The sequence below is a fragment of the Pan paniscus genome, chromosome 5 (genome assembly GCF_029289425.2).
Source record: "Pan paniscus chromosome 5, NHGRI_mPanPan1-v2.0_pri, whole genome shotgun sequence".
In the NCBI taxonomy this organism is placed as follows: domain Eukaryota; kingdom Metazoa; phylum Chordata; class Mammalia; order Primates; family Hominidae; genus Pan; species Pan paniscus.
In genome coordinates, this window is record NC_073254.2 from 57,844,896 (window position 1) to 57,870,419 (window position 25,524).

Below are 25,524 nucleotides of genomic sequence, written 5' to 3' on the forward strand. Positions count from 1 at the left end.
ATGTATTTGGAATAACATACACCAAGGTATTAATAATAAATTAATGTATTTGGAATATATAATAATACCTTGGTGTATGTATTTGGAATAACATACACCAAGGTATTAATAATATTATACACCAAGGTATTAATAACAGTGGTCTCGGCTGGGCCCAGTGGCTCATGCCTGTAATGCCAGCACTTTGGGAGGCTGAGGTGGGCAGATTACTTGAGCTTAGGAGTTCGGGACCAGCCTTGGAAACATGGCGAAACCTCAACTCTACAAAAATACAAAAATTAGCCAAGTGTGGTGGTGGTGAGCACCTGTAGTCCCAGCTACTGGGGAGCCTGAGGTGGGAGGAATGCTTGGACCTGAGAGTTGGAGGCTGCAGTGAGCCATGACTGTGTCACTGCACTCAACTTGGGTGACAGAGTGAGACCCTGTCTCAAAAAAAAAAAAAAAAAAAAGTAATAATAATAGTTGTCTCTGGGTAGATGAAATTACAAGTTTGTATGTGCTTTTCTGAAATGAACAGAAAGGGAAAGAAAACCTCAAACCAACTATACATTTTAAAGAGAGGTAAAGAAAGAAGAAATACCAAGGACAGGTAGGAAAGAAAGGCTGTGGACATAATATTCCTTACTGCTGAGATGAAAACTGAATTGTAACATATCCGTTAGTTTCAGAGACCATGAAGACGCACCCAAATCAAGATGACAGATTATCACTGGGTTCGTACATGACTAGAAATCCAATGTATAAGTCAATTACAAAGGACCAGAGCTTTTAAATTCTTCTCCCATCAAAGGCCCTACCTAGACTGAAGACCCAGGTATAAAAGACTAGGCCTACCTGGTTGAGGAAGAAAACTCTCCTAGGAAGACATGGAAAAAAATAGAGCTTGGGTGATGATACAGAATATATTCTCTTTCCTACCTCTCAATATTAACTGAGGATGTACTATGTGCTAGACATATTGTATGCCATGGGAAACACAAAGATAAAAAAGATTCCTCTTTTATCCTCTCGGGCCAGGTGGGGTGGCTCACATCTGTAATACTAGCACTTTGGGAGGCTGAGGCGGGAGGATCATCACTTGAGCCTAGGAGTTCAAGACCAGCCTGGGGACGGGCGCAGTGGCTCATGCCTGTAATCCCAGCACTTTGGGAGGCCGGGGCAGGTGGATTACCTGAGGTCAGGAGTTCGAGACCAGCCTGGCCAACATGGTGAAACTGTCTCTACTAAAAATACAAAAATTGGCTGGGTATGGTGGCACACGCCTGTAACTCCAGCTACTCAGGAGGCTGAGGTAGGAGAATTGCCCAGAAGACGGAGGTTGCAGTGAGCCAAGATCACGCCACAAGCCACAGAATAAGACTCTGTTTCAAAAAAAAAAAAAAAAAAAAATGCTGGGCAGGGTGGCTCACGCCTATAATCCTAGCCCTTTGGGAGGCCGGATCACGAGGTCAGGAGTTTGAGACCAGCCTGGCCAATATGGTGAAACCATGTCTCTACTAAAAATATAAAAATTAGCCGGGCGTGGTGGCACGTGCCTGTAATCTCAGCTACTCGGCAGGCTGAGGCAGAAGAATTGCTTGAACCTGGGAGGCAGAGGTTGCAGTGAGCCGAGATTACGCCACTGCACTCCAGTCTGGGTGACAGAGCAAGAACTCTGTCTCAAAAAAAAGACCAGCCTGGGCAATATAGCAAGACCCCATCTTTAACCAAAAAAAAAAAAAAAAAAAAAAAAAAGAAGCTCTCATTTAGTGGAGACAGACGTAAGAAGAGTCTTTAAATAAGACAACGAAATAAATTTTACAAAGAAACAAATTACAGAGTGCTAAAGAAGGCTGACTAGATCTGGGTGGAATTCTGGAAATTCTTCATGGAAGAGGTGGTATCCAAATTGGGCTTTAATGGGTGAGTGGGGTTGGGAGAAAGATTATTCCAGGCTAATAGGATTATTTATGCAAAACCAGAGAGGTGTAATACCAGATATTGCACATCCGGAAAATTGCATTTTGAGGTGACGCAGCGTAAGATGTAATATAATGTTTCTTCAGCAGTATTCATTACTATGTGCCGGGCCCTGGGCTATGTATTGGGAATCATATTGAACAATGACACATATAAAGTCCCTGTAACTTTTGAACCTTAAAATCAAATTAGGGGAACACATTTAATTATAAAATCAGATCTGTCATAAATATTAAGAAGGAAAATTACAAGATATTATGGGAGTGTATATCAGGCAAATTTAACAGTCTAGGGAATCAGAGAAGGATGTCAGGAAAGTAATTTAAGATCCAGTCTAAAGGATGAATTGGAGTTAGAAGAGCAGATAAGGAAAGAGTTCGATTTGCATGGTAAAGAAAGGGAACAGAAAATCTGAGGTCATGAGAGGAGATGATACATTTGAGGAATGAAAAGGTTAGTAATGAAACTACAGTCAGCAAGAAGGAAAGAGGCATGAAATGAGGTTGAGGAGGTAGGCAAGGGATTAAGTATGATGATCACTGGCTATATGTGCAAAAAGAGTTAATTAACATAGCAACATAAGCAAAAACTGATGTGGCTTGGACTTGAATGTCAATGGGGATGATAAGGTGCATGGAATCGAGATTTACTTTGGAGAGGGACCTGACAGAATTTGTAATTGATTGCATATGGAGCAGTTAGGGAGAGCAGAGCACTGAGAGTGACTTTTAAGTTGTTGGCATGAAAACTGTTGGACAGTATGCCATTCATTGAGAACGCATAACAATGGAGAAAGAAAAAGTTGGAAGGAGGTTGAGCACAACCATTAATTTAGTTTAGGACATGCTCAGTTTCAAGTGCCTATGAGATAATGAAGTGGAAATGGTGAGTTTATGTTGTTAGACACTCAGAAGACTCATTGGACTAGAACATAAAACTGGCAATTGTCACATGGCATTTTAGCATAGGACTGAATGAAATGGCCTAGGAAGAAAGAGCAAATTCTGGAGAACTGGGCAAGGACTGAGCCCCGAGAAACTCAAAAATTTAAAGATTATGCACGAGAGACAGCAAAGGATACTAAGCAGGAGCATCCAATGTACTACGAGGAAAAGAAGTGTGACAGAAGCCAAGGGAAAAGAGTATTTGTAGGAGAAAGTGATTCTTGGCCTCAAATGCTGCTCATTTGAGAAGTAAAATGTATCTACTGACTTTAGCAACACAGTAGTGACCTAGACATGAACATAGTTGCTAAATATGAACCCCCCAAAAGGGTATATACAAGTTCTGAGAAGATCAGAAGCCAGATAGGAGTGGGTTAGGGAGTAAATGCTGGAACAAGAACATAGAAGATTCTGAATACTGAGGATTTAGGATTCTTTGTGGGCAACAAGGAACTATGCTGAAATTCTGAAGAGGAGTACCACGCTCTGATCTATACTCTAAGAAAATAATTAACAAGAGTAAGAACAGTTTGAAAACCTAAGTTAAGAAAATGGTTAGAAAACCATAGGAGTCTAAGGGAAAAAAAAGATGACAGAAATTGAAAAATTGAGTTGTTACCTTGTTGGAGGAGGAGTTTGAGAACGATGACACTTTTTCTGGGCTCTTAGATTTTTCTGCTTTCCCAGGCTTCTCTGTAGGCTCTCTACTGTCACTTAAAGACTTCTGGGATTTATCAAAGATGTTAATTCCCAAGATCTGAGCCACTTTGTCCAGTTCAGATTGCTTCTTTTCTGCCTCTTCTGCCTCTTGCCGTAGCTCTGCAATGTCCTTCATAATGTTATCCTGAAGCCGACTCACCTCCACCAAGAGAGGATCTTTGTGGCCATCCTTCTCCCTTCGTTTCTTGCGCAGCATTTCTCCTGAGCAATCAAATGTCAACAAAAAGAAGCACAGGGAAAATAACATGAGTCATTTCTCATTTACAAGCAATAATTTGTCAGGGCTTTATGGTTACAAAATCTTTGCCCACAAACGTTTCTAAGAGCGGCAAGGCGTGGTGGCTCATGCCTGTAATTCCAGCACTTTGGGAGACCAAGGCGGGTGACTACTTGAGTTCAGGTGCTCGAGACCAGCCTCACTAACATGGTGAAACCCCGTCTCTACTAAAAATACAAAAAATTAGCCGGGCATGGGGGTGGGCGCCTGTAATTCTATTTACCCGGGAGGCTGAGGCAGGTACTTGCTTGAACTCAGGAGGCGGAGCTTGCAGTGAGCCAAGATCATGCCATTGCATTCCAGCCTGGGTGATAGTGAGAGACTCCGTCTCAAAAAACAATTTTTTTTTCTAAGAGCAAGTGAGACTCTCCTTCCACATGGGTTGGTGTAAGTGAAGCTTCTATGAAGGTAAAGAATGGGTTATGACATTATCTTTTGTGTAAAGGTTATTAGCTAAGGATTTATGGACAGGCTTCAGGGGCTCCATGAACTCCCATAACAGTATATATAATTTTGTGTGTGTCTCTCAAAAACATTAATAAGTGTTGTAACTATGAATTTAGCAGTTGTCCTCTCTTCAGAGGGCCGAAGAATTATTTAGAGGGTAATATATTTGACCTTATCTGATCTAAGGACACTTTAACAACTTCTTCAATGAGTTTTAGGTTTTGCCTCGGGTTTATCTTTTTTTTTTTTTTTTTTTTTTGGTAGAGATGGGGTTTTGCCATGTCACCAGGCTGGTCTTGAACTCCTGAGCTCAAAGTGATCTGCCTCCTTCAGCCTCTGAAAGTGCTGGGATACAGGTGTGAGCCACCACACCCAGCTGGCTTATTTAATGTTATCTCCTGTTCCAAACTGCAGATCCTCTGGTGTTAATCCTCACAGGATAAATAACTCAATTTCTCATCCCTAAACAGTCCAAACCCAGACAGAAGCAATTATATCTTCTCCCACTCTCTGTTCTTTCATACTATCAGTATTTAGGAGCCTTGTTATGTTCTTTTCCTCACTGTGTATGTGAATTCCTAAAAGCATAAAGAAATGGAATAAAAAGGAAGGCATCAGGGAACATTTTTGTGTGTGTGTGCCAAATTTAAGGAAAGACCAGACACTGTGGTTCATGCCTGTAATCCCAGTGCTTTGGGAGGCTGAGATGGGAGGATCATTTGAGTCCAGAAATTCAAGGCTACAGTGAGCTATGACAGCACCACTGCCCTCCAGCCTGAACAACAGAATGAGACCCTGTCTCTTAAAAAAAAAAAGAAAAAAAAGGCCGGGTGGGGTGGCTCACACCTATAATCCCAGCACTTTGGGAGGTCGAGGCAGGCGGATCACCTGAGGTCAGGAGTTAGAGACCAACCTGGCCAACAGGGTGAAACCCCGTCTCTACTAAAAATACAAAAATTAGCTGGGCATGGTGGCACGCACCTGTAATCCCAGCTACTTGGGAGGTTGAGGCAGGAGAATTACTTGAACCTGGAAGGTGGAGGTTGCAGTGAGCTGAGATTGCGCCACTGCACTCTAGCCTGGGCAACAGAGCGAGGCTCCATCTCAAAGAAAGAAAGAAAAAGAAGAAAAAAAGAAAGTACTCAAAAACGATGGAGACATATTGAAAGGACACAGGAGCTAACTCACAGGGGGTCCCATTGGCCAAATTTGGAACAATTTGAGCATGAAAATAAATAATGATAATAAAAAATTATAACTTATCAAATGAAGAATCCATGAATTCATACTCATATAAATGAATAAACAAATGGGAGTGAGGGTTAGGAAGTTCCCTCTTACAGTAGAAAGCCAACTAATAAAGGTAGAAGGAATGAGAGACCTTGAAAAATCACTATTTGATAACCATCACAGGCCAGGCACAGTGGCTCATGCCTGTAATCCTAGCACTTTGGGAGGCTGCAGAGCTCAGGAGTTTTGAGACCAGCCTTGGCAACATGGCAAAACCTTGTCTCTAGCCAAAAAAAAAAAAATTAGCCAGGCATGGTGGCTCATGCCTATGGTCTCAGCTACTCAGGAGGATCACCTGAGCCAGGAAGCGAGGCTGCAGTGAGCTGAGATCATGCCACTGCCACTGCACTTCAGCCTGGGTGACACAGCGAGACCCTGTCTCAAAAAAAATTTTTAAATAACTATTATCATAATAACTGGCTCAGGCAAGACTCATCAATGGATGCTAAAACCAGTGGGTGAAAGTCTGAGTAGTAACTGAATATTTACATAGTCTCAAAGTATCTCCTCTGTACGATTCATATTAATTAAAAAGGATAAAACAGTAACTTTATAGTGGAGAAATCTGGCAGACACCACCTTAACCAAATAATTAAAGTTAACATCACCAGCAATGGGACAAATCAACACCTGATACAAACTCAGCATCATTTCTGTGATAGTCTTGCCAAAAATGAATAACCTGAATTTAATCATAAGGAAACAGACAAATCAAAATTAAGGGATATTCTACAAAATATGTGACCTCTTATTTTCCAGAATGTTAATGTTATGAAATACAAAGACTCAGATTAAAGAAGAGTACAAGAACGTGAAAACTGAATGTGATAAATAATCTTGCACTTTGTTTTGCTATAAAGGGCATTAACGGGATGATGTGAAATATGAGTAAGACTGGTAGACTGGATAACAGTACTGTATCACTGCTAATATCCTAATTTTGATAAGTGTATTAAAGTTATGTACCTTCTTTGTTGTTAGGAAATATTTAAGTATTTAGGAGTAAAGGAACATCACATCTACAAGTTACTTTAAAAAGTTCAGAAAAGGCCAGTGCAGTGACTCACGCCTGTAATCTCAGCACTCTGGGAGGCCGAGGCAGGAGGACTGCTTGAGGCCAGGAGTTTGAGACCAGCCTGGACAAAATGATGAAACCCCATTGCTACTAAAATTACAAAAATTAGCCAGGTGTGGTGGCACACACCTGTAATCCCAGCTACTTGGGAGGCTGAGGCTTGAGAATCACTTGAATCCAGAAGGCAGAGGTTGCAGTGAGCCAAGACTGCACCACTGCACTCCAGCCTGGGCAACAGAGCGAGGCTCCATCTCAAAAAAAAAAAGTTCAGGAAAAATTACACACACACATACACACAAATTGAGAGAGAGAAAAAGATAGAGCAAGCGTATTAAAATGTTAATAATCTGGCAGGGCGTGGGAGCTCACACCTGTAATCCTAGCACTTTGGGAGGCTGAGGCGGGTGGATCACCTGAGGTGAGGAGTTCGAGACCAACCTGGCCAACATGGTGAAACCCTCTCTCTACTACAAATACGAAAAAAATTAGCTGGGCATGGTGGCAGGTGCCTGTAATCCCAGCTACTTGGGAGGCTGAGGCAGGAGAATTACTTGAACCCGGGGGAAAGAGGTTGTAGTGAGCCGAAATCACACCACTTCACTCCAGCCTGGGTGAAAGAGCAAAACTTCGTCTCAAATCATCATCATCATCATCATCATCATCATCATCATCACCATCATCACCACCACCACCACCACCATCATCTGGGAGAAGAGTACCTGAGAATTCTTTGCACTATTATTGCAACTTTTTTCTAAGTTTAATTATGTCAAAAAAAATTTTTTTAATGAAGTTTCAGGTTACTGAACCTGTGTGAGAGTACCAAATTTGGGTCTCCTACGCAAGTTATTACAAAAAGGCAGTCATGCAAAGCAGCTGATACCTTGTTGTTTATGAAGCCGCTCTAACTCGGTCCTAAGATAGTACATCTTCTTCTGGCGGGCTTCCCGGTCATTCTTTAGTTTTTCCCTCTCTTCAATAACCTGCAAAATACAAAGTGGTAAGAGAGTCCATCTCCTCCAACATTCTCTTTTCTATTTCTCTCTTCCAGAAGCATTCTTCCTAGACATTATCTGAATGTAAGGATCCAAATGCCTGCACACAGGCTCTGACCTTACAGTCAAAGTAATATTTCGTTCTAAGTTCCAGAATAGAACTGTCCATCTTTTCAAAAACTATACTGTCCAAGAAAGGTTGTTTGTTTGTTTTTTGCAGGAAGGATCTAGGGCACTGATAGCAACTATTAGATAGTGGTTCTAAGTTCCAAAGGGAACCACAGATAAAGGAACCATATGTGTTATAGGTAAGGGACATATTTCATGTTGTTTTCACTGCTCCTTGCAAACCAGGGATAACCCATAGGCAGTATGCCCAGAGTAGCATGTTGTTTAATCCTCACAACATTTTCACTATTTTATAGTCAGAAAACTGAAGTTGTACAAGATTAAGTAGAATACTCAAAGTCACACATTAAGAGTAGATTTACAATCCAGGTATATCTGCCCTAAAGCTCATGATCTTTCAACTATACTACTACCTAATGAAAAAAAGCAAATATGGCTTGTCTATACTATACCAGCATATAATAGGCCTGTATGTGTCTATAATAGACCTATGTATTATCAGCGCCCTGACTTAAGGACTAGATTTATAAAAGGAAAGTAAAGAGAAAGTGTATGACCTCCAAACACTGTCTCTAAAGTTTTGTCTACATTGAACCTATTCCCTTTCCCAAAAGACTTCAGTAAAACTAAAGACTGAAGTTCAGGGTATTTACGTCCAACAGAGACTTAAGAGAAGTGTTTTTTGTCTTCCCAATAATTGGCTAAAACTTTTTAACCGGAAAAAAATGAGACTGGCCCTCTAATTTTTTTCTTCAGAACTTTTTTTTTTTTTTTTTTTTTTGAGATGGAATCTTGCTCTGTTGCCCAGGCTGGTGTGCAGTGGCGTGATCTCGGCTCACTGCAACCTCCACCTCCTAGGTTCAAGCAATTCTCCTGCCACAGCCTCCTGAGTAGCTGGGACTACAGGCGCGTGCCACCACACCCGGCTAATTTTTTGTATTTTTAGTAGAGACAGGGTTTCACCGTGTTAGCCAGGATGGCCTTGATCTTCTGACCTCGTGATCCACCCGCCTCAGCCTCCCAAAGTGCTGGGATTACAGGCATGAGCCACCACGCCCAGCCAGGTCTTAACTTTTATGAGCAAACCAAATTAGACATTACATTTTTATGTTTCTAAACAAAGTGAGTTGCTAGGTATAAGCACCCTTACAATTAATAGTATGTATTAACTCTTCCACTTAAAATTCTTCTATTATGTATTCCCTATCTTGATGTAGTTTTCACCTACTGCTCTAAATTATCAGAATTATTAGAATTATTATATCTTTACCCCAGTCACTGCTTTCTTCCCACAGGCTGGGGACCCAATGAACCTGGATAATATAAAAAATGACTTTAGAGGCCAGGCACAGTGGCTCATGCCTGTGATCCCAGCACTCTGGGAGAGGCTGGCAGGGGAGGATCACTGGAGCCCAAGAGTTCAAGATCAGCCTGGGCAACAGTGAGAAGACCCCATCTCTATATAAAATATACGTATACATACACACACATACACACACACACACACACACAATTTTTTAAATAAATAACATGTCAAAAATGTTACTGTTACTCCTGGACTCTAAGATAAACCAGAACAAGCAAAGTTTATTTCTTGGTTTGCTTCAATTATCAAGCAACAACTAGTTATTAGCTTTAACTCACATAATCATTACAGGGTAAGAATACAGAATTCACTGGGATCAAACAGGTTTACTGATTCTCCTTCACCACACCCAATTTTGGTTCCCTACTCCGCTACGAAATCATATTGAAGACTTCAAGGCTCCCAGTTCCTATCTACAGTGTTTGAAGACCATTAACTTGGATAGAATTAAACTTAAAAAAGGCTGACAATCACAATAGGACCCAAGGCCAGACTTGTTTAGTCCTAATGATAAAACATGTGTGAAAAACAGAGGAACAATATACACTTCTTAGGATGATGACAGCAGCCTCCAAACGACTTCAAGTGAAAGAGCCTTACAAATTTTCAGCCCCTTCTAAAAAACATATACAAATTTATGGCAAAACAGAAAACTCAGGCACAGGATGCCCAAAGCTAATATTCACCTTTTGCTTCTGGGAAGCACGGTTCTTCTCATCAGAGATCTTCTCTGGATTATATCTTATGAGTGATGGAATGGACACCTGGACAGGCACTTGGGCCGCAGGAATTGAGCCTCGCAGAGACTCTTTCTGCTTAGGCTTATCAGGAGTCACAGTGGGGATCACACGAAGATTGGGACGGCTACGAGTAGCTTGTTTGGTTATTGGCATTATCCTGTGTGGTTCAGGTACAGGGTGGTTTGATGGTTGAGAGGTGGGATACATGGGCCATCTTGAGGCTGCATATGCCATGTAGTGCCTATAGGCATCAAAAGAGGCAGGGGGAATGGCAGGTCCCTGGTAGTTTGGAGGTATCCGAGCTGCAGCAAACTGAGAGGCCCTTGGCATGTGAAACTGAGATAAAGCAGCAGTGTGTGGAAGTCTAATTGGGGCAGATGGGGCTGATGGCAACACGCACCTGACTGCAACAGATGACTGAAACCCACTACCAACCACCTCTGGTCCTGAAATATGACCCACTGGATGGTCAGACTTTAGGAATGGAGGGCTGTTTTTTGTGAGCAGGTAAGGATCCACAGGAGAAGGTGGGTGTGGATGGGACACCTCTGGAGAGTGGGTATTGCTATGATGTGCCTCCCTGCTCTCTAGTCTGTGGGGATCTGAGGAACGTCGATCAGCTGAGAAGCAGTGGTCAACTGAGGAACAGCGGTCAGCTGAGAAGCGGTGGTCAACTGAGGAACAGTGGTCAGCTGAAAAGTATCGGTCAACTGAGGAACGGCGGTCAGCTGAGGAGCGTAATGATGGCTTCTTGCCATGAAGTCGTTCCTGGGTGCGTGCAGCCAATTGACTAATCTCTGCTACTCCAATATCCAGCCCTATTGTCTTGAGCAAGTCATGGATCTTCGCATATTCTGGATTGGTCTCTTCTAGTGATTCTAGCTTTACAGCTGGAGCTGAAGATGGCAGGGAGCTTGCCTTCTGCCTCATAACTTCACTCTCAGAGCTCCCAAGGGGCTTTGGTAGGGATTCTGCCTTTAAATCCTCTTCTTCATCCCCATAGAGAAATTTCTCCTCATCTTCAATGTCGGGAAAGCTACGTCGCCTTTTTTCCTGTGTACTGGTAGAATCAGCCAACATGCTCAGAATGCGGGAAAAACCACTGCCATCCTGGCTAGCTCTCTCATGGGGCAGCAGGAAGTCTGTGTGTCGCTCAGGTCCCTCGGCCTTCAAATCCAAATTATCCTTGTGGCATAGAAAACTTCCAAATTTTTCTCTGAGAGGACTGTTGTCTTTGGGAATCCCAGGAAGGGGACCCCATTGGTAGAGGTTGCCCTGAGGTTCCTTCAAGGCAGTCTCTACCATAGTCCCCTTGTTTTCAATCTCTGAGGCAAAAGCAGCAATAGCACCACTTAGTGGAAGGGATGGGTGCCCAGAGTAGAGAGGGTGATCCTGGCTGGAGCTGGTACTGCTGGAAAAACTCTCAAGCTGCAAAGACAAACACAACTGATTTAGTCTTATGCAGAATCTCAGAACATTAGTAATTGTGATAAATACTTAAATACTTTGGTCTTCCTGAATTAACAGGTGAGATACAAGTATGGATAAAAGGGAGGAAAAGTATCTTTAGCCAGATTCAAAATGTGAATCCCCTTATCTCCAGATGTTTCTGCTGTTGAGGAGCAACAGGAAGTGAGGCAAACTGGATGGAATCCTCACCTTTATCTATTTGTTAAAAGGAATTTGAATTCAAAAGAATTTTAGAGATCCCCTAGCTTGTTTTCTTTTCTATGGATCCCCAAAAGAAAAGGAAAAAAAAAGAGCTGCTTTGGCTGAAGTAGGGAGAGGAAACTCTGGAACGCTAACTCATCAGCATTCCTTTGCTTGGGAACCTCTTCAGAAGCCTTTATCTCCTAAGAGGACAGCTAAAAACTAGTGGTCTTTCCACTAGTGGTCTGACCATCCTTTCACAGGTCAGGGAAAAATATCAAGGCTCAGAATGGTGAGGTGACTTGTCTAAAAATCACAGTAAGTTGGTGGCAGAAGTGGGTCCAAAATCAGAATCACCTGATTTCTAGTCCAGTGTCCTACAACTCATACATCTTGTCTTCTCTCTAAAGAGAGATGAGAAAATTGAGATCACCTCCTCCCCTTGCCCTTCAAGGTTCATTTCCAACAAACCCATACTCAAAGATTGCCAAAGGATAATCCAATTTAAGTAAAAAAACTTACAGTACTCTCCAAAATATCTATTTATTAATATAAAGCCTAATATACAGCAATAGAACCCTCTACTGATGCATTAAAAGGCCTACAGTTTCGTTTGGAGAGTCCTAGAAGGTGTAGCTCACAATGTCGGTCCAGCACATATTACAAAGATACCATTAGGAACATAGCCCACAGGAAAGTAAGCAGGCTTTAAGATATTAGAGAGACTAGCAAGAGGCCCTACAAGAAATGCAGCAGAGACCTGCATGGAGGGCTCCATTATGTCCACCTCAATCCGCTTCTTCAAAATGGATTTCTTGGGCATCACAGATACTTCCTCAGGCCGATGCAAAGAATATCCTGGCTCCGGTGCTGTTAGGACACCTGACAATCCAGGGATGGAACAGCCAGTACCACCACCATCAACTCCAACCAGCTCCTGACTCAAGCTCCTACTTCGCTCCTCCTCTTCCTCTCGCTTTCGTCTGGCAAGATCCAGTTCTCGAAACTCAGGGTCGAGAAACCTAGGACTTGGGCTTCTTCTACGCTGTCGATAGTTGCGAGTTCCTGATGTAAAACTTGGGTGATCCCCTCCCATGCTGTTTATCTTCACTGTGTCATCATAACGGGGTCTTTTGGCCTCCCGGCTCCTTTCTTCAGATCGTATAGAGTAGCCTTTGAGTTTTTCTCGATTCCGTTCTGTTCCCCGCAACAGCTCATCATGACAACTGATATGGGGACTATAATCAGATCGATGCAGGAAAGTTTCTTTTGTTCGGTAGTCCTCATCAAGTTGTCCCAAGAAGGGACTGAGAGGCCCTTCCTCCTGGGAAATATATCGCTCAAGACCTCGAGAGCACTGGGAGCTTCGAGTGAAGACAGAATCATCAGTCAGGTCATCCCTGAGGAAAAAGAGAAGCATCATTGAACAAATGGACTTGGAAAGAATAAGAGCAGACAAGGCTAAGAGACTGGTGTTTGTCAAGGGGGCTATAAAATGCTTAGGGCAAAAGACTATAATCATGAAGTCCAAGAACATTTCCTCTCCCTTTCCCCAGGGGAACAAGCAGCTTTAGCCTCTAACCAAGAGGTAATATTACCAACATATCCAGATAGATCTCTTGGGTAATTTCTCCGACTAGACTTAGGGCATGCAGAATATCATGGAAGTTACACAACTCCACACAAGCTAAATTCTAGCTCTTTGCTACTCGAAGTGTAGTGCGGACGAAACAGCATTAGCATTACCTGGGAACTTTTTAGAAATATAGCTTCTCAAAGCTCCACCCCAAGCAGATCTGAACTAGAATCTGCATTTTAACAAGATCTCCAGGTGATTTGTCTGTACTTTAAAGTTTGAGAAACACCAGTCCAGATCAATGGGATTTTTTTGTTTTGTTTTGAGATGGAGTCTCGCTCTGTCACCCAGGCTGGAGTGCAGTGATGCAATCTCGGCTCACTGCAAGCTCCGCCTCTCAGGTTCACGCCATTCTCCTGCCTCAGTCTCCGGAGTAACTGGGCCTATAGGCACCAGCCATCACACCCGGCTAATTTTTTTTTTTTTTTCTGATTTTTTAGTAGAGACGGGGTTTCACCGTGTTAGCCAGGATGGTCTTGATCTCCTGACCTAGTGATCAGCCCACCTTGGCCTCCCAAAGTGCTGGGATTACAGGCATGAGCCACCGCGCCCAGCCTGTTTTGTTTAAGACAGAGTCTTGCTCTGTCACCCAGGCTGGAGTGCAGTGGCGTGATCTCGGCTGACTGCAACCTCTACCTCCCTGGTTCAAGTGATTCTTGTGCCTCAACCTCCTCTAAGTAGCTGGGATTACAGGCATGCACCACCACGCTGGCTGACTTTTTGCATTTTTTTAGTAGAGATGGGGTTTCACATGTTGGCCAGGCTGGTCTCGAACTCCTGATCTCAGGTGATCTGCCCGCCTCAGCCTCCCAAAGTGCTGGGATTACAGGCGTGAGCCTCCACACGTGGCTCAGATAAATGGTTTTAAAGCTGTGTTCCAGAGGTTGTAAAGAGTGCTCAGGAGCTACCAAAAGAAAGGAGGTACTAGAAAAGCAGAACCAGCAGGGCTCTCGACCTTCTATCCCAGTTAAATCACACTAATTCCAACTTTAAGTCTGTATATTAAGGTTCTAATAATTCAATTGGGAAAAAAAAGTTTCACTATATGGTAACTTTTAAAAAAACTACTGATTTATCTAATTAGCATGATTTTCTCATAAGATTTAGAAGGTTCTCCAATGCTTTGCCTTGATGGTTCACATATTAAAACCCATAAAGCTCTCTCACAGCCTGTTTTGTCACCCTCTTTGCCCTCTCTGGATATCTACAAGCACTCTGCTAATCTTGGGCTTAGAAAAGAGAAAGTGATGGTTTGGTTCACCATATATTTTTATTTCATTAAATACAAAGGTCTCAGACCTTTGTGGCATGTGGTAAAAATCCAGGATGGGACAGCTATTCTTTTAGTTGAGAATTCTATACCACACCCAATAATGCTAACCTTCTCAGGGGCTATGGCTATGACACAAAACTAAAGTTTCTGATTTAAATCACAGATAGAAATAAAGATCCTCTAGCACTTTATGTATGAAAACTTCTAAGTACTCTGAATAAAAAATAAAAGTTCTTACATGTCACTCACATTCCAGAGTGAATTATCATCTAGAGGATGGTAACTATTAGTGTCTTCTACAGTTTCTAGTAGCTACTTTTGTTTTTTGTGAGTTTTTAGAAATGACTTTTCCTAGTTTTTTTAGTAGTTGCTTTCCTATCTCTGAGACTATGCCAGCAGAATCTCAAAACATTGCCTTTTCTTATTCACCAGCCTGCCTTTGATCAAAGTTGTAGACCTAGGAATAAATTTATGAAAGGTTATCAAGGACAAACTTTATTTACCTTCTCTAACAAGAATGCCACCTGTGGGAATCCAGGTTTCTGTTACCCACCTTCTTCCTAAGAATTTGGGAAATTTTGAGGTTTCAATGCAGTATGAAATAGGAATAAATGGGAATAAACCAAGGATGATTTCTGAAATCAAACTGAGGTAAAAATTTTTCTCTATAGGTCTGTCAGCCATAAACACACCTATTTCCAGAGAGGAATGTTCATGAGTTGAGTCACTCCATTGCCAAAACACCATCTACCATACAAAAAGTCTCTGACCATATTAGTATAGGGAGAAAAATCATAGGCTCCATGAGGAGTGACAAGTTCATTCACACTCCCACATTCAGCTCCCCACCAGAACTATTACATGTCACCATGAAACGGCATACTAGCCCAAGATCTAAACCAGTACTAACTATCAAGAAGCTATAAATGAGATAGCTCTCAAAAAGCTGCAGTCCAGACTTGGAATCTCCAGTAGAATGAGACAGAAAAAAGGCATAAAAACAGTTTTCTTAAAAAAGCTATCACATACATATAGGCAGAAATCAGGTTGCTTATTAGAAGCTCATGTCCTCCTTCCCCAGGACTCCAAAAGGATATGAGAAGAGAACTGGCTGTAGTAAGAGCCCTAAAAAGGGTACAATCTCCTGTACCCTGAAAGAGTCCAGCAATGGATACTCCCGGAAAGCCTTGGTTAAGTTCAACTGTTTCCTAAAATAAAGTCTATCTATTTAAAAAAACTGATTGTTGGAGTTAGGTAATGAGGACATGGGGTTTCACTGTACTATTCTACATTTTTGTGTTTACAAATCTCTGTTAAGCAAGTTTTTAAAAAATGTATGTATGTCCATATAAAAACTTTTATACCAATGTTCAGAGCAGCATTAATCATAATTGCCAAAAAGTGAAAAGAATCAAAATGTTATCCATTCACTCATCACTGATGAATGGATAAACAAAACATGGTATATCCATACAATAAAATATTATCAGCAATAAAAAGGAATGCTACAAACACAGATGAACCTTAAAAAAAAAATATGCTAAGTGAAAGAAACCAGTCACAAAAGACCACATATTATATGATTCTATTTATATGAAATGTCCAGAACAGGCAAATCTATAGAGACAGAAAGTAGATTAGTGATTGCCCATGGCTGGGGTAGGGTGGAGGGAGTAATGGCTAAAGGAACAGAGCTTCTTTCTGGTGTAATAAAAATGTTCTAAAATTGATTGTAGTGAGGGATGCACAACTCTGAATATGCCAAAAATCACTGAACTGTACACTTCAAATGGGTGAATTATATAGTATACAAATTACATCTCGATAAAGCTGTTAAAAATGTATACATATTTTAAAAGGTCCTTCAGAGCCTAAACTCTCCATTCTTTTCTGTTGATGAGTCCCAAAAATGCCCCAAGAAAGCTGTTTGCTTCTATTCCCTAAAGAAAATCAGAGGGAAAAAAATCCCACTCCTTCAATCTGTCAGAATAAGGAGAAGGAATTAGGCAATAAGCTGGGCACAATGGCTCACACCTGTAATCTTAGCACTTTGAGAGGCCAGGGCAGAAGGATTGCTTGGGGTCAGGAGACTAGCCTGGACAACATAGATAGATAGATAGAAACCCAATTTCTAAAAATTTATTTTTTAATTCACCAGGTGTGGCAGTGCAGCCCATAGTCCTAGCTACTCTTTAGACTGAGCTGGGAGGACCACTTGAGCCCAGGAGTTTGAGGTTACAGTGAACTATGATCACGCCACTGCACTCCAGGCTGGGCAACAGAGCAAGACATTGTCTTTTAAAAAGATAATAATTTTTAAAAAATAAATAGCTCCATGAATGGAACATTAAATGTGCAAATTACTTTGATGAACAGGAGAAATCAACCTCACATCCACAAGTCTTTAGAAGCCAAGTGTTTTAGAATTTTTCGCATTACCTTTCATGTTCCCTTTTGAGTAGAATTACAGTCCTACATACAGGGCTGCTAAGGTGAAGACACTAAAACCCAACTTGGCTATCATCCAAACCTGATATAAAACTTAACAGATTCAATAAAGGAAGAGAAAGACTACTAGAGTCTCAGAAAAAAAATAAACATCTGGCCAGGCATGGTGGCTCATGCCTGCAATCCCATCACTTTGGGAGGCTGAGGCAGGAGGGTCACTTGAGCTCAGGAGTTTGAAACCAGCCTAGGCAACACAGTGAGAACCCCATCTCTACAAAAATTTGAAAAATTAGCTGGGCATCGGGTGGTGTGTGCCTGTATTCCTAGCTACTTGGGAGGCTGAGGCAGGAGAATCACTTGAACCCAGGAGTTAGAGGCTACACTAAGCTATGATCGTGCCACTGCACTCCAGCCTGGGTGACAGAGTGAGACCCTGTCTCTTAAAAATAAATTTAAAAGGGGCCAGGCGCGGTGGCTCACGCCTGTAATCCCAGCACTTTGGGAGGCCAAGGTGGACGGATCACGAGGTCAGGAGTTCGAGACCAGCCTGGCCAAAGAAACCGCATCTCTACTAAAAATACAAAAAATTAGCCTGGCATGGTAGTCCGCACCTGTAATCCCAGCTACTCAGGAGGGTGAGGCAGGAGAATTGCTAGAACCTGGGAGGCGGAGGTTGCAGTGAGCTGAGATTGTAGCATTGTACTCCAGCCAGGCAACAGTGCAAGACTCTGTCTCAAAAAATAAATAAAAATAAAAAAAAAATGAATTTTTAAAAAATAAACATCTACATACACTTCTTTTTTTTTTTTTTTTTTTTGAGACAGAGTCTTGTTCTGTGCAGTGGCACAATCTGGGCTCACTGCAAACTCTGCCTCCCAGGTTCAAGCTTCTCCTGCCTCAGCCTCTGGAGTAGCTAGGACTACAGGCATGCGCCACCACTGGGTAATTTTTGTATTTTTGGTAGAGACAGGGTCTCACCATGTTGGCCAGGATGGTCTCGAACTCCTGACCTCAAGTGATTGGCCCACCTCAGCCTCCCAAAGTGCTGGGATTACAGGTATGAGCCACTGCACCAGGCCCAAACATCTACATACAAAGGATATAAATGGCCTGTATCATTGGTTGAAGACTAGACTCACTGTCAGGAGACAACCTGAGTATGCCAATGGTCCTGTGGCCTGGTTTTAGTGGACAGTAATTATCCACACAAACCATACTGAACAAAAGGGAAAGAAGAGAAATGTGTAGGGGGCAACAGTATTTTTTAAATGGCCTTGTATTTCTGTTTAGAACCTTAATCTCACTTTCTCTAAAGTAGACCTGTGCCTCTGAAACACATGATTCTACAAAGAAGACTGCTGCCCCAAACTCCCTAAGAGGAAAAATTTTAATTTTTGTAATTTAAAAATATAATTAGTTCTATCTGAAGCACATGTGCATAACAAAGTTTATGCAAAGGGGAAGTGACATCCTAGGCCTAACAAATACTGCTGAAGCTAACTCAAAACCTCAGCAAAGAATGAAGACAATCACACTATGTACCACCTACCCAGACTACCTACTCAGTAATTTCCCCAAACAGAAGCAGCCAGAAGAGCAAGGGCTATTGCCTCAATTAAGTGATACAGTCACATATCTTGAAGCCCTTTAGAAGCTTCAATGTTATATGACATAAGACTATTCTGCCTTGCTTCTTCTCTGAGAAAACACCAAATGGCAGATGATGTCGGTGGAGGGGGTGGGGCGGGGGCAGAGGCCCCGGGGGCCCTGGGATGGGAAACCGTGGTGGCTTCCACGGAGGGGCTGGGGTTGCAGCCGTGGACAGGGCTGAGGCCACGGAGCTCATGGAGAAAAGGCCAAGGATAAGGAGTGGATGCCTGTCACCAAGCTGGGCTGCTTGGTTAAGGACATAAAGATCAAGTCCCTGGAGAACTATCTCTTCTCCCTGCCCATCAAGGAATCTGAGATCACTGACTTTTTCCTGGGGGCCTCTCTCAAGGATGAGGTGTTGAAGATTATACCAGTGCAGAAGCAGACCCACACTGGCCAGTTGAAAAGGTTCAAGGCGTTTGTTGCCATCGGGGACTACAATGGCCACGTCGGTCTGGGTGTTAAGTGCTCCAAGGAGGTGGCCACTGCCACCTGCGGGGCCATCATCCTGGCCAAGCTCTCCATTCTCCCTGTGCACAGAGGCTACTGGGGGAACAAGATCCACAAGCCCCACACCGTTCCTTGCAAGGTGACAGGCCACTGCGGCTCTGTGCTGGTGCACCTCATCCCTGCGCCCAAGGGCACTGGCATCGTCTCAGCCCCTGTGCCCAAGAAGCTGCTCATGATGGCTGGTATTGATGACTGCTACACCTCAGCCAGGGGCTGCACTGCCACCCTGGGCAACTTCGCCAAGGCCACCTTTGATGCCATCTCTAAGACCTACAGCTACCTGACCCCTGACCTCTGGAAGGAGACGGGATTCACCAAGTCTCCCTATCAGGAATTCACTGACCACCTCATCAAGACACACACCAGAGTCTCTGTGCAGAGGACGTAGGCTCCAGCTGTGGCTACAACATAGGGTTTTTATACAAGAAATATAAAGTGAATTAAGCCTGAAAAAAAAAAAAAAAGACTGTACTGCCTTGCTTCACTGCATCCACAGCCAATGGAACTTTTAGGTATTACCAACGGCAAAACTGGTCCTCAGACTTCCTGCCCAGCTCTCCCCCACCCGCCTAGCTATGCTCTGTGCAACACGGCAAGCGACAGTCTCAGTTTGAAATTACATTACATTGGCTTATTGCTACTGCTAATCATTTGTCAAAACTCCCAATGTGCTGGGCAGAGACCATAACAGTCATGGTCTCAGCTCTGAGAAAGAGTGCTTTCCTGAACTCCCATCCATACTTTGACTTTTGTGAGGTGAAAAACACCTAATGTGATTATTTACAGTCTATATATGGTTAAGTTCCTAGTACCTGAGGTCTATATCCAACTCTCTTGAGTGTATCCACCCTTCCTCAGCACTCAATAGTTGTAAAATAATAACCGAACTTAAACATTTTTAAAGGTCTCTAGCTTTCTATTAATACTTTATCTACTTCACATACACACATATATTAGACATGAACTTACCTAACCCTTTCTGAATCTATGTTTCAGCCTGGATAAGCTAAAAAATAACACCATTTTAAAAAGACTTCCCATTTTGTCCAGAACTTTTCTTTGGAGAAGGGACCGCTCATAGTTTCACTGTTTTAGAATCTATACCATCTCAACTGTTCTTCATTTGGGGGACTCTGATTATGTCCCCTCAGCATCTTCTTTCTAGTCAGACTCGGATGACCTTTTTAAAGTCTTTTTTCTATACAATTTATTCAGCAACAGAGTCTACACATCATTATACTCCTCCCACTTAGAAATTCTATCCCAGCGTTTTATTTTGTACTGGACACGTGACATAGGAAATAACTTTAGAGCTGGCACCATCCTTTCAAATATATCATTCGGAACACAGCAACATTTCTGCCTTCAAGTACTAGTATAGTATGCATTGCCTTAGGTGATGCCTACCTGTCCATGTCTTCCAGATTATCCACTGGTGACCCCAGCCGATCACTAAGCCGTCGCCGTTCTGGTGTGCTAACACAGAAGTGGTCATTGCCAACAGTGATCCTTAAGCTCTTTTCCAAAGAGTCAGAACGCAGACCAGGAGAGCGTCTCTACAAAAGTAAAGGATAATATGGTTAGTCAATAGGGTCAAGACATCCCTACATCCAAAAACTCTCCTCCCTAGTTACAAAGTTAGCCAGGCATGGTGGCTCATGCCTGTATACCCAACACTTTGGGAGGCTGAGGTGTACAGGCCCAGGCAAGAATGTGAGACCAGTCTGGGCAACACAGACTCCATCTCTATAAAAAAAAGTTTAAAATTAGCCAGGTGTGGTCCCAACTACTCAGGTGGCTGAGGTGGGAGGATAGCTTAAGCTTGGGAGGTCAGGGCTGCAGTGAGCCATGACTGCACCACAGCACTTCAGCCTGGGCAATGAGCAGGATCTTGTCTCAAAAACAAAAGACAACCCTGCAAAGTTGGGATTCAACAAGGTGAGAAAGGGTTATGGTAAGACACTATACCAAAAATAAAGCACTTTTTAAAAATTATCATTTTTTTAGAGATATAAGCCCATACCTCTAACTCTCCTAAACGGTGACCTCTCATTCTTACTGGGCATGGGAAAAGAGAAGTGAATAAAGTCCCTGCTCTCAGAACCTACACACTTCTAGTGAAGGAGGTAAGCCAAAAACAAGTTTAAAGAAAAAAAAAAAAATTCTTCTGGTAAGTGCTATAGTCATTAAAACATGGTACCATAAAAGGAGTTACTTCAGATAGGATGGTTAGAAAAGGTTTTTCTCAGGTGATAACCTGAGGCCTGAAGGATGAGGTGTCAGCTTTGCAAAGAACGGGTAGAAAGATGTTTCAGGCAAAGAAAACAACCACCTCAGTATTGAGCTTGGTATACTTTAAGTAACAGAAAAGCGGCCGGTGTGGCTGCAGCGAAGTGACAGAAGAGGAAAAGATAGGCAGAAAGCACAGTTGGGAAATTTGGATTTTATTCTTAGTGCAATTAACAGTTATAGGAGGGTTTTACACAGGATAGTGACATCATCTGACTACATTTTTCCTCCAGATGCTTGCACAGCACACCCTCACCTCCTTCAGATCTTTATTCAAAAATCACCTTCCCAGGAGGCCTTCCCTGACTACTCTCAAAAATTTTAACTCCCCGGGCCAGGCATGGTAGCTTATGCCTGTAAGCCCAGCATTTTGGGAGGCTGAGGCAGGAGAATCACTTGAGGCCAGGAGTTTGAGACCTGCCTGGGCAACATAGTGAAATCCCTCCCCACACCAAAACATTTTTTTAAAATAAAATCAGCTGGGACGTTGGTACGCACCTGTAGTCCCAGCTACTCAGGATGCTGAGGTGAGAGGATCGCTTGAGCGTGGGAGTTTGAGACTGCAGTAAGCTATGATCACACCACTACACTCAAGCCCGGGTGACAGAGCAAGACTATATTACATACACACACACGCACACACACACACAAATCGTAACTCCCTTCTCTGCTCTTAGTCCTTTTTTTTTTTGAGACTTGCTCTGTCGTCCCCAGCCTGGAGTGCAGTGGCACGATCTCGGCTCACTGCAAGCTCCGCCTCCCAGGTTCACGCCATTCTCCTGCCTCAGCCTCCCAAGTAGCTGGGACTACAGGTGCCTGCCACCAAGCCCGACTAATTATTGTATTTTTAGTAGAGACGGTGTTTCACCGTGTTAGCCAACATGGTCTCGATCTCCTGACCTCGTGATCCGCCCGCCTCGGCCTCCCAAAGTGCTGGGATTACAGGCGTGAGCCACCGCGCCCGGCCCTATTTTAGTACTTCTTAGTCCTTCTTAGGGCTTAATTACATTTAACATACCATCGCATTTCTAACTTCAACTTATTATCCAACTCTCCCTGCTAGAATATTAACTCTATAAGGATAGGAGTTTTTTTCTGGTTTGTACTTTGTTGTATCCCCAGGGTAGTCCAGAACAGTGCCTAATGCAAAGTAGATGTTCAATAAATACATGTCAAATGTATAAAATGAGGGCTTAAAAATCAATTTGATTTCTGTGTAACCTCCAGAACAAACTGGAGGGTAGCAAGGGCGGAGTGTAAAGGAGCCAAATGCAACAATCCATGCAAGAGGTAATAGGGCTTAGACCAGAGTGATGGCAGGAGGATGGCAGTTTTGGGGATGTATTCTAGAGGTAAAGCTAACGGGTTAGACAGATGAGGTAATCTGACAAATTAGATGTGGGAAGAAGGGAGATAATGACTGTTTCTGATGTAAGCAATGGATGATGCTATTTACTCAGACAGAAAAGACTGGAGCAAATACATTGTGCACTGGAGAAGAAAAGGAGGTTGTGTAAACAAGCATTCTGTTCTTGCTTCCTCTGTAGTGACTGCCACCCACACTGGCATCGCTCAACTGAAAATCTTAACATAGTGACAAATCAATTTACCCATGACCAAAGTACTCACAGTACTTACATACATGTTAGAGAGCCACTCAAAAAAGCAGAACTTTGTTACTAAGTTTAAAAAAAGAGGCCTGGCATGATGGCAGGCGCCTGTAATCCCAGCTACTTGGGAGGCTGAGGCGGGAGAACTGATTGAACCCCGGAGGCGGAGGTTACAGTGAGCTGAGATCATGCCATTGCACTCCAGCCTGGAGAACAGAGTGAGACTCTTTCTCAAATAATAATAATAATAATAAAAAGATTGATGAACTAAAAATAAAACAAATTCCCAAAAACCAGACTCTACCTAGAGGATCTCTTGGGGTGGTGGTTATGGTTAAAGGTCAACATTATTTCTAAAACTAAACTTAATCTCATGCTCCGTTCCTCTAGCAGTGAAACATAGAGGTTCAAATCATGGGTTTGGGGAACCAGGCGGATCTGAGTTGAAGCACAGCTCCACCACTTAGCCGTGTCACCTCAGTCGAGTTACTTGAACCTCTCTGGGTTGGTTCCTCGGCTGTACAACAAGGAATAGTATTAACTGCCTCACTTCAAAGAGTTGTGAGGGTTAAAAGAATGTGCAAAGTGAAAGGCTAGGCATAATTCCTGACATAGAACTCGATAAGAGGTAGTGGCTATGGCAATGACTGTGGTCCTGCACACTTCATTCCGAAGCAGCAGCTCCAATTCATTTAAGCTAACAGTTTACACTCTAGACGTAAAGCCTGGTAGGGTTCAAGCGCCCCTAACTCGCCACAAAAACGGACATTTCGGCTTTTTTCCCTAAGATCCAGGAAGGCAGCTCAGGTGTAAGGGGATGAAAAGTACGGAACCCCGAGGACACGTCAACTCTACAAAAAGTACCAAGCCACACGGTTTGGACGAAATGCCCCTCGCCTTGGCAAACTTTCCACACCTCACCCGGCATGAGAGAAACAGCCTATTCCTAAGGAACGGAGCGCGCACTCCCGACCAGACGCTCGTGCGCTCCCGAGTCCGTTATTGTGTCAACGCTCCCGGGTCTGACAGAAGCCTCCAGGCTCGGCATCCCCGAGGGAGTTGACCGGAGGCTTCGCGCTTAGGACCCTGGTCTGGAGGCCCCGGGCGTTTCTGGAAACGGGAATTCCGGGGGAGGGGGCTGGGGGATGGAGGGAGTCCTGGACGAGGGGTGGGATTACCCGGCTGCCGCTGTCGCCTGGATGGTCTCCGCGGCCGTCCCGGGCATAGTCGGCGCGGGACTCCCCTCGGCTGCTGCCTCTGAAGCCGGCCGGGCCCGGCGGGAAGAGTCGTCGGCCCCGCGGTGGCGACGGGGAGCCGCGACGGGCCCGAGGCGGGGACGGGGAGACGCGACGACCCCGTGGCGGGGACGGCGAGGCCCGGCGGCCGCGGTGCCCTGAGGGCGAGCGGGGTCGGCGAGCCGGGGTCCGCGACGAGGAGCCGGAGGGCGGAGGCGGCGGTGAGCTGCGGCGAGCCGGGCCTGAGGAGGAGCCAGAGCTGCGGCCGCTGCGCGGGCCGCCCCCGCCGTCGTCTTTAGGCCGGTGGGAAGAGACGGAGGAGCGAGCGCTGCTGCGGTACATGGTTCTTGCAGCGGCGGCCACGGCGACAGCTCCGACCCGGGGGCGCCCTAGACGCAGGCCCGGAGCGCGCCGCCGCAGCTGCAGCCGCCGCCACCTCGGCCGCTGCGCGCCGCCTCAGCCGCGGGAGCAGCCCCCTCCCCTCGGCCCCGCGTCGCCCCGGGGGCCCGGCCGAGCGCGCCCCCGCGGCTGGCGGTTGGAGGGCGCGAGCACGCGTCCGACACACCCCCCCGCCTCCGGGGTTCCCCGCTCCTCCACTCAGGGAGCGGCCGCAGGAACCAAGAAAAGTGGGGAGGAGCACAGACGCCGGCGCGAGGCTGGGCGAGGGGAGGGGAAGCGAAGCGCGCGCCCTGAGCTCTGCACGCCCCGCCTCCGAATCCTCAAGATGGCGGCCGCAGAGCCGCCCACTTCCCCCTCCCGCGGCGGCCACGTGACCCCTGTGGCCTCCGCGCGGGGTGGGCGGGGCGGAAGGGAGGGCTTCTCTGGAGAGGGATCTGGTTTTCCGGGGATGCTCCAGGCCTCGGGACTTAGGGGTTTGGAGACCGTGCGGATGTGTCTTCGCTCTTTCCTGCCGCCCCTCAAGCCTCTTAATTTAGGGATGGACACGAAATGGTTGAAAACCATTCGCGATAATATAAACGGGCCTGTAAACGTTAGCTGTGTGGGAGGTTACGGACCCCGGCAGGAGCGCCCACCGAAGTCCTGTCCCCTGCTGAAGCAACACGACCCGCATCAGTTTACTTTCCAGTTTGCCTAATTTCTAGAGGTTGAAATTGAGGATAGGAAAGTACGAGGTGGAGGTCGTGGGCCAGAATCAAACCCAAAATAGACGTTGTCAGGCCTCTGAGCCCAAGCTAAGCCATCATATCCCCTATGACCTGCACGTATACATCCAGATGGCCTGAGACAACTGAAGAGCCACAAAAGAAGTGAAAATAGCCT

General features: G+C 44.5%; 1 protein-coding gene and 1 pseudogene across 1 annotated transcript in view; one reads left to right on the forward strand and one right to left on the reverse strand.

The window, feature by feature from the left end:
• The window catches only part of ZNF318 (zinc finger protein 318), a 33,490-nt gene extending 8,734 nt beyond the window's left edge, over positions 1-24,756 (reverse strand). The window contains exons 1-6 of the mRNA XM_003833261.6: positions 24,187-24,756; positions 20,517-20,665; positions 12,353-12,992; positions 9,889-11,370; positions 7,596-7,695; positions 3,523-3,824 (exon numbers count right to left, since the gene is read on the reverse strand). Coding sequence (XP_003833309.4) covers positions 3,523-3,824; positions 7,596-7,695; positions 9,889-11,370; positions 12,353-12,992; positions 20,517-20,665; positions 24,187-24,585 — 3,072 coding nt within the window. The 5' untranslated portion in view covers positions 24,586-24,756. The remainder of the gene's footprint in view (positions 1-3,522; positions 3,825-7,595; positions 7,696-9,888; positions 11,371-12,352; positions 12,993-20,516; positions 20,666-24,186) is intronic.
• On the forward strand, positions 18,663-19,920 carry LOC100987108 (small ribosomal subunit protein uS5-like; annotated as a pseudogene).
• Positions 24,757-25,524: the final 768 nt, after the last annotated feature.